The following is an 8,840-nucleotide window of genomic DNA, read 5'->3' as shown; positions in this document are numbered from 1 at the left end:
TTTTTTTTTCTTTTCCCTCTATGTTTTCTTGAAATCTTCCATGCTAACACTTCATAGAACCCCATCGGCAGCATCGACAAGAGCGACCTCAAGCGCTTCATCGCCTGGGCGGAGAAGAACTTCAATCTGCCATGCCTGCATGACTTCCTTACGGCGGTTCCTACTGCGGAGCTCGAGCCGATAACCGAAAGGTCAGTCAAGATTACTTAAATTGCAATGCTCCAGATCTGACAAAGAAACAGCTACGTTCAAAGCGACGAGGCCGACATGGGCATGACCTACGACGAGTTGGTAAGTATACAGAGTGGACTCAGCATTTCATCCAGACTTGCAAATAGCTAACGGCGATAGACAACCTTCGGCCGTCTTCGAAAGGTCCACAAGCTCGGCCCCTACGGCATGTTCCAGCGCCTGGTGCATGAATGGGGTGACCACCGCGAGCGCGGGCCCGACGACAACGCACCCGTATACGAGCCGCGCCAGATCGCCGAGAAGGTCAAGCGCTTTTTCCACTATTGTAAGTAGAAAGAATCCAAGAGTGCGAATATTATACTGATCGCCTACAGATGCAATCAACCGTCATAAAATGACAACCCTCACTCCATCACTGCATTGCAACGACTACTCACCGGAGGACAACCGGTTTGACCTGCGGCCGTTCCTGTACCCTCCCTTCTGGCAGAGCTGGAGCTTTAAGAAGATTGACAGGGAGTTGGAGAAGATTGAGAAGGCGAGGAGGAAGTGAAGTAAGTGAAGTTAAGCGAGCACATACACATCCCTTGGTCCTGTCTATTTTGAGATTAAAATTGCCGCCTGCTGATACAACGACTTGGCGGATGCATATTATCTAGCATAGCTTGTATAGAATGAAAGAAAGGCAATTTGACCTGAAGTCCCTACCTAGTCTGGACTTAAATATGGTAAAGGTAGGGTACAGACCAGCAAGAGCTTGAAGTAGTGCCCACGTAGTAGCCGGAGGCCCAGGGCAGTGAGGTTGACATAAATATTGTGTTGGTTAAGCTTGCCCCTTGAATCGCGTAGTTAAATTATACGATACAGGGATGCATAAGCTACAGGATCTGTTCTCTAAAACTACATCAGTGCATTACATGTAATGTCGATTGATGGACTGTTGCTGACAAATGGTTACATCAAGATAGTCATCTTAATAGATGTCAGGCAGATTGGGACAGTCAATTGGGGAGAAACAACAAAGAAGAGGAGAACGAACAATAGGATGATTAGACCCGTAACGACGACAGAGGAGACTTCTCTAGGGGTTGTGAAACAGTGCAATGGGAAACTTTGCGACGCTACGACTGATAGTGGTCCTTTCAAGAAAACAGTGGATGGAAATGAAGGAAAGCCCACACAACGACGGTAACCAGAGAGCCTGGAAACAAACCAGGGTCAAGCTCAGATCAGAACTCTCAAACAAGCTGAAAAGGAAACTTCCAAAAAAAAAAAAGAAAGAAAAAGAAAAAAGGCAGACTGGCGGGGCTGCAATAATACTCGTACGTGAGAAGAGCAGGAAATAAAATGGCTGAAGCAATAGAGAGTAATACAAAGATTCTATCCCTGCATTATAGTAGAAATAATGATAATGTTATGGGAAAATAAAAGACCCCTCTTTAAGAGCATCTAAGTACGTCATGCTCATGTGATATATATTTAGGTATAGATACAATAAATAAAAAGATCTGATTCTATCTACCTAATAAAATGTGGCGGATATTGTACACTTTTTTTTGTAAACATTTAGCCGATTTTAGAGCCACAAAACTACCTAGTAGTTAGAACGTGAGATTTCATATAAAAAGGTATTAAATACAAAAAATTAGTCAATTTCCTACTACAGTTTTTTTTTTCTGGTAATACCATTCATTGCCTTCCAATTATATTAATAAATTATTGCATGATATGTGCAGGTTTGCGGGAAAATGGGGGTTTGCCATAATTTTTTTTACAGGGCACTCCACTGTATATCGATAAGAGGAGGACTGTAGTGTATAGAGCTTATCCTTCGAATTATATCGTTCTGCTTCCACAAAATAATGTCGTCAATTATAGTGCCTGCATGCAATTAGTGAAAATAATCCACTAGCAGGGTTATCATGTGGAGCTCCACTTATGCACTTCTTATCGAACTACTGGCAAGTAAATATACAAGAATAGTTAATGTTCCCCGCACAGGACGATCTGATCGCCATACTAAACGGCATGATGGGCATTAGCACATCGAGGCTCTATATCACGCAATATACATTGTTGCATTGCATCATTGCAATACCTTCATCGTATCGATATGAGGGGTCAGTCTCATGAATACTAATAGTGGGACGATTGACTACCCTGGTCTCTCTTCCATCTAGCAGTTTCACTACTGGACATAAAATCTATTACTTATATCGTTGCTTATCCCTCAAGGTCCTCAGATCGGAACCTATCTAGCTACATATTATCTTACCGAACTATATACCTCGTCCATCATGTCCGTCGCACAAGAATTCGAAGCTGCCAACGCCAAGTACGCGGCGTCTTTCACCAAGGGAAATCTGCCGCTTCCTCCGGCTCGGTATGTAGTGTAGCGTGGCGTGGCGTTTTACTTGGTCATGAACATGGTAGTGTTATGGGAATATTGATTGCTGACTGTGCACTGGACGTGTACAGTAAAGTCGCCGTGGTGGCGTGCATGGATGCACGACTTGGTATGTCGATGTCGATTCCTCTCTCTCATATAAAGCTCTATCTCCTTTGCCTCTTTTTTTTTTTTGTTACGGGTGTATTTTACTAATTACATGATTCAGACCCTGCTCGCGCTCTCGGCCTCGAGGAAGGTGATGCCCATGTCATCCGTAACGCTGGCGGCCGTGTCACCGATGCCATTCGCAGCCTTGTGATCTCTCAGCAATTGCTGGGCACGAGAGAGATTGTTATTCTTCACCACGTAGGTTTCCTCTATTCTTTCCCACACGTTCAGTCTAGGATATATGACTAATTAACTGTGCAGACGGACTGCGGCATGCTCACCTTCACCGACGAGGACATCCGCAACAAGATCAGGACCGACCTGAAGCAGAACGCCGACCACATCGCCTTTCTGCCCTTCAAAGACCTGCGTCAGAGCGTACTGGACGACATTGAGATCCTCAAGCAGAGCCCACTTATCTTGGACGTCCCCATCACGGGCTACCTGTATGAGGTTGAAACGGGGAAGATTGTTAAGGTTGAGTAGGCTGGGAGGATTTGAAACTGGACATTGGTGATCTGTCGTATTTCTGGAGTCTACTCACTGTTGAACGATGTAAATAGTCGTATACACTAAAGTACATACATACATCGAAAAATAGGCGGGTTTCCGGACCACCAGGTACAATCATACATACATAGATTTTGAGGCTTCACTTGAATCTGTGGCACAGGATCCCTTGCGGCAAGCGCTATGCAATGCCAATAAGTAAAACCACGCAATCCCTAATAGGGGCAGCCTATCAACTATTATTTTAATGCAATTATCTGACTGACCACAATGTAGTGTGCATACTAAATAGACTGTATGTTTAGCCATGTCTCCTTCACTAGCTGGACTCATTTCTTTACGGCTTCATGGGTGTCATAACAATCTTGGGCTATCTCTCTGGCAGAGCAGAGCAACCAGGGCTATTCAGATTCTTTGGAGCTATCAATAGTACGAGATTCGACTGGCCTATATTAAAGTATATATACAACTGATCGAAACCCTTCAGCAGCTAGAAAACTGTTTTCTTCTCCTAACGCAGATTTTCGTCGCCAACGGCGGGATCACAGCATCCCCTATCCACACGTTCTTCGGCCGTCGCTCAAGCGGTCTAATGTCGTAGTTCAGGACAATGTACGCAAGAAGCAGCTTGAGCTCCTGCGCAGCAAAGAATCTCCCCGGGCAGGCATTCTGCCCGTATCCAAAGCCGAGGAAATCTTCAGCATAGCTCACCATTGAGAGTTTTCTGCCTGCGAGGATTGAGGACGCATCCATGACTTGGGCCTCAGCGGGAACCAGTACAGCTGGGTTGGTTCGATTATGTACTTCGGTATGATTCTTATTATCTGAGTGTCAAGCAGGGAAGGGAAAAAAAAATCACCGAAAAAGAAATACTCATTCTGTCAGCATTTCTCATCTGGATCTTCCCAACCTTGTGGCTGCTGCAATGGTTCCCGACAGGAAAATACCTCGCCGTCAACATCTTCCTCTGGGGCGTGGTCGAAATGTGCCACGCGGCGTGCACCAACCCGGCGTCCATCCTGGTGTGTCGCTTCCTGCTAGGCCTCTTCCAATGTTGCGATCTGCCCGCCATGATCATCATCGCGACTATGTGGTGGCGCAAGTCGGAGCAGCCGCTGCGCAACTCGATGGTCTGCGCCGTCACCTCGTCGATCGGGAATGGTCTCATTTCGTTCGGTTTCGGGCATCTCGACCACTCGGCGCTGCCTAAGTGGAAGTACATCTTCCTGGCGGTGGGAGGCTTCACCGTTCTTTACGGCGCGCTCATGTTCTTCGTCCTCCCGGACAGCCCGGCGGATGCGTCCTGGCTCTCGGAGCGCGAGAAGGTGGTGGCCATCGAGCGCCTGCGAGACGAAAAACTGGGGATCGAGAACAAGCACTGGAAGAGAGAGCAGGCGCTGGAAGCGGTGACAGACTGGAAGAATTGGATTCTGTGGTTCTTTTCATCTCGGTCAACATCCCGAACGGGGGGCTCATATCTTTCACCACGATTATCATCAACTCGTTGGGCTTTTCGCCGGAAGACTCTTCGCTCATGACCATTCCTACGGGTCAGTTGTCTCAGGACTCCTCTTAAATTGCAGCTGACGGTTCTAGGCATGGTATCAACGCTCTCCGGTATATTCTTCAGCTGGCTGGCCGGGCAGACTCAGAAGTATCGTTCTTTGGTCACGGTGGCGAGTCTCATCATCCCTCTTATTGGGACGGTTCTGGTGTATAGTAAGTCGAAAGGTGGCGTTTCTGGTAAAGATAGCACAACTTATCTTGTCCATGCTAGCGCTCCCTCGAACCAACAAAGCCGGGCAACTCATCGGCCTCTACATGCTGTATGTCTACTGGGCTCCGTACGTCTGCGGCCTAGCCCTGTTTCAGGCAAACACTGCCGGGAGGTCGAAGAAGACGACTGTGAATGCGATGGACTATTTTGCATATGCGATTGGGAATATCATCGGTATGTGCACGTTGTCAACTCTATTGATCGTGGCTAACCCTAGACAGGCCCTCAAACATTTGTGGCCAACCAGGCACCAAAGTATACCGGCGCCACTGTCGCGATACTTCTCTGCTATTGTCTCTGCATCATTCTGGCCATTCTTTATGGGCTGGTGTGCAAGTGGGAGAATGTCCAGCGAGACAAAGAGCGCGGCGCAGCGGGAATCGAGGCCGTCGACGAGCATGCGGCGGACTTTTTGGACTTGACGGACAAGCAGAACAGGAGTTTCCGGTATCTAACTTGACTGACAGTGTTCAATACTCGTTATATAATGTTGTTATCCTAGTCCTCTGTTCATAGTCCCGGAGTGTATTGACCAAATGAATGTATATAAAATAGGACGGAACGGTGTCGATATCGCATTTGCACCTGATCGTAGAAAGTAAGCTAGAAATGCACCGTAAGTCTCGTCACAGAAATTGAATAAGTGCGGTACAGGAGTGCATGGGATGAATTGGTCATGGCATCTCCGTAGACGTTCGCCGATACGGGTAATCTAGGTGTCGGTCGGGGTTCCGTCCGCGGACTATCTCTTATTACTACGGACTACAAACTATAAATTAAACGACCACGATGTCCTCCATCTAGTAGGTAGATAGACTACGCTCGTCGTTTATTCCAATCGATAGGACAGAGCAGAGATAGACGCCTTTTCCATGTCACAGGCCCCCTTCCCTTCTACCGTCGTGATTGTTGGTGCCGGAATCTTTGGCCTTGCGACGGCCCTTGCCATCTCCCGCCGCCATCCGAGCTGCAGCATCACCGTCGTGGATCGCCTCACGCCTCCAGTCGAAGATGGCAGCAGTGTCGATACGACAAGGGTTATACGCACGGGTATTTTTCTCATCTCTTCTTTTTTTTTTTCCTGGTTTCCCTCATTTGTCCAGAAGATACCAGTGTAGAGCAAGTCGCTAACATTATATCAGATTACGCCGACCCCATCTACGCCCAGCTGGCCTCAGAAGCGCAGAAAAAGATCGAAGAAGATCCTGATCTCAGCCAATACTACTTCCGACAAAGCATGACGTTTGCTTGTGACGGCCAGCCCGGGCGATTCTTCGACGTCTGGAAGAAAGGACTGGAGAATGTTAGACGCCAGAAGCAGAGCTCCTCCTCGTCTGTAGTAGAAATGACCTCTCCGGAGGAAGTGTTCCGTCGCATCCACGGGGCTGATGCTCGTCTTCTGCCTGAAGAAGAGCTGGGGCGAGAGAGGAAGTGGAATGTCGGGTACTGTAATCTGGATGACGCGTTTATTGATGCAGAGGAGTGTGTTCGTATCTACTATGAGCGGTGTCAAGCACAGCCCAACATTACATTTCAATGCGGCACCATCGTTCAGCGGATCTGTACTGGTACTGATGGACGCGCAACCGGGGTCGTCTTGACGGACGGTCGGACTCTACCAGCAGAGCTGACTCTTGTCGCAGCTGGCGCCTGGTCAAACACTCTGGTGTTCCTCGAAGGACTGGCATACTCGTCCGCCATCGAGGTAGCCTGGCTCAAAGTCACAGAGGAGGAGGTCGAACAATGGAAAAACATGGCAATCACCACCAACCTGAGCACGGGCTTCAACATTTTCCCGCCCTATCGCGGAGAGATCAAATGCCTCCGCCGGTCGCCGGGGTACTGCAACACCGAGTCCATCCCTCACCCAGAGGACCCGTCTACGACGATCGAAGTATCAGTCCCGCGGACCATCGTCACCAATCCAAGCGATGTGATCCCTGCAGACGCAGAGGCTGCGTTGAGAGACAACCTCCGCGAACTGATGCCGAGTCTGGCCGACAGGCCTTTCGATAGGACGAAGCTGTGTTGGTCAGTTATCTTTTATCCCGAGAAGCATTTCTGCTGACTGTGGCCAGGATATCGCAAACCCTGACAGCAGACTTCATCATCGCTCCCCATCCGCGGATCGCCAACTTGCACGTCGCCACAGGCGGCTCCGCCCACGCGTGGAAGTTCCTCCCCATAATCGGCAACTTGGTGCTCGACTCGATGGAGGGTCGTCTTGACGCTGAGCTGGCCAGGAAATGGGCCTGGGCGAAAGAAGGCTTGGATGGAGGAAATGCGCCAAGGATTGATGGTAAGGTGCAGGAGCTGCGGGATGTCGTCCGTTCGCAGTAGGAGGAATCTGTTGGAGTTCCGAGAGCAAATACGGCAATTCATCCGTGAAGCATGCTGTTATCCAAGACAAAAAACTGGACGGAATATATCGACTCTAGTGCCGAGGATTTAGGACTTATTATCAGCCTAACTCTTCTCATGATTCGCGATCGCGGACAGAATGGTTGAGGAGTGAAGGGTCACAAGCCGATGATATGAGTTTTGCTCTTGATGTAGCGAGGACAACACTGAGAAGGCCATCACGTAGCCTGAGCCTAACATCGCGATGAGGAATACCACGGACGCAGCGTCCTGAGGAAAGCTTGTATGGTCGCCTCCTTCATGGTACTGCGGAACCATCAAGGGACGCTCATAGAGCATTGAATCTTCGGGAATAAAAGCGGTCTCAAGCAAAAGTGTCTGATGACACTGTCGCCAATCATCCAATTGGCACAGCAGAGCGAGTAATTCCGCCTGAAGTATTTCTTTTCGCGTCTCCAGATCTCTGCCGGACGATGGTGTGACCTTCGTCTTCTGCCACTCGGCCAAATATCTCGGGAACCCGATCAAGATATCGACCATTTAATCGAACGGCTGCTTCTCCGTCGCCTGAAAAGACACCGTTTTTTAGTCCTCCTTGCTGAAGAAATGCGGCCGCTGCTGCCAAACCGAAGTAATCAAGATCCCAATTCGGATCGTCCGGAAGAGCTGATGGGCGAAGGCCGACTGGGATGCTTGGGGAAAGTTGCCAGAGTTTCGTGTTGAGGAAGGGTGGTAAGTTTGGTGCCCACCAGATATCGAATTAAGCGTCAGCTAATATATTGAATTGGTTCAAAGGGAACCATTGTGCAAGTTCCTCCGCAAACCAGTCCCTGAGTACCGTTTCCATACGCGAATGGAATCAAAGCGTTCCACGAGACGCTCAATCTATACATGAAGCGGGGGATAAAGGAGACGGCGTGGAATTTCCTTCTCTTGGTCGGGGCCGTGACAGTACCGATTCTGGAACTGGTTTATGCTCGACGCAGCTCCAATTTGGGATAAATATTTGGTTATCTTTCTTGATGGAGATTGCTGATGGATATTGTTCTTCGTGGTTGAAACAAAGGCCAATTGGCAAGCGATAATATTTCATGATACGGATTGGCAACTAACACTATTGTTGGTGGTAACAAAGCAATTCAAATGAGAAAGTGATATATAGATAAACTTGCGAAATATTTTGTCCACGAGGCTGATCCCAGAAGTACAAAGTACACCTTGGGAGGATGATCCCAGTAGAACATCATCGGGTAATTAAATACCGCTGATATTCCCTTCTACTTAGCCTTACGAGGCTGACCGTCCACTGATAAGTTAGGACCAACTCCATCCACAAGTCATAGGTATGTACACAGATAATTGATCGTAGAATTTGAATTGTATCCTCCAAACAGCATTCCTCACGACAGTCGAATCTCATTGACAAAAACATCTCTCGGCTTG

General features: G+C 48.3%; 5 protein-coding genes across 5 annotated transcripts; 4 read left to right on the top strand and 1 right to left on the bottom strand.

Annotated features, from left to right (window-relative positions):
- Window positions 1-267: 267 nt before the first annotated feature.
- Window positions 268-745, top strand: VTN77DRAFT_1436 (uncharacterized protein; the record flags this gene model as incomplete). Its single annotated transcript, XM_069417167.1, has 3 exons — window positions 268-291; window positions 352-517; window positions 567-745. The coding sequence occupies 3 exons, from the start codon at window positions 268-270 to the stop codon at window positions 743-745; spliced, it is 369 nt and encodes a 122-aa protein (XP_069272900.1).
- Window positions 746-2,489: 1,744 nt separating this feature from the next.
- Window positions 2,490-3,235, top strand: VTN77DRAFT_1435 (uncharacterized protein; the record flags this gene model as incomplete). Its single annotated transcript, XM_069417166.1, has 4 exons — window positions 2,490-2,575; window positions 2,671-2,708; window positions 2,808-2,947; window positions 3,011-3,235. The coding sequence occupies 4 exons, from the start codon at window positions 2,490-2,492 to the stop codon at window positions 3,233-3,235; spliced, it is 489 nt and encodes a 162-aa protein (XP_069272899.1).
- A 447-nt stretch (window positions 3,236-3,682) lies between these two features.
- VTN77DRAFT_1434 (uncharacterized protein) lies at window positions 3,683-4,012 on the bottom strand (the record flags this gene model as incomplete). The annotated part of the gene is made up of 2 exons (XM_069417165.1): window positions 3,683-3,706; window positions 3,776-4,012. 2 exons carry the CDS (start codon window positions 4,010-4,012, stop codon window positions 3,683-3,685), a joined length of 261 nt encoding a protein of 86 aa, XP_069272898.1.
- Window positions 4,013-4,057: 45 nt separating this feature from the next.
- VTN77DRAFT_1433 (uncharacterized protein) lies at window positions 4,058-5,496 on the top strand (the record flags this gene model as incomplete). Its single annotated transcript, XM_069417164.1, has 5 exons — window positions 4,058-4,067; window positions 4,145-4,762; window positions 4,856-4,978; window positions 5,037-5,210; window positions 5,258-5,496. 5 exons carry the CDS (start codon window positions 4,058-4,060, stop codon window positions 5,494-5,496), a joined length of 1,164 nt encoding a protein of 387 aa, XP_069272897.1.
- Window positions 5,497-5,908: 412 nt separating this feature from the next.
- Window positions 5,909-7,376, top strand: VTN77DRAFT_1432 (uncharacterized protein; the record flags this gene model as incomplete). Its single annotated transcript, XM_069417163.1, has 3 exons — window positions 5,909-6,086; window positions 6,179-7,067; window positions 7,115-7,376. 3 exons carry the CDS (start codon window positions 5,909-5,911, stop codon window positions 7,374-7,376), a joined length of 1,329 nt encoding a protein of 442 aa, XP_069272896.1.
- Between the last annotated feature and the right edge of the window lie 1,464 nt (window positions 7,377-8,840).

Source organism: Rasamsonia byssochlamydoides (assembly GCF_041956645.1).
Source record: "Rasamsonia byssochlamydoides strain NRRL 3658 unplaced genomic scaffold VTN77scaffold_129, whole genome shotgun sequence".
Classification (NCBI taxonomy): domain Eukaryota; kingdom Fungi; phylum Ascomycota; class Eurotiomycetes; order Eurotiales; family Trichocomaceae; genus Rasamsonia; species Rasamsonia byssochlamydoides.
Note: the sequence above shows the minus strand (reverse complement) of the source record. Positions and strands in the feature narration are given on the sequence as shown.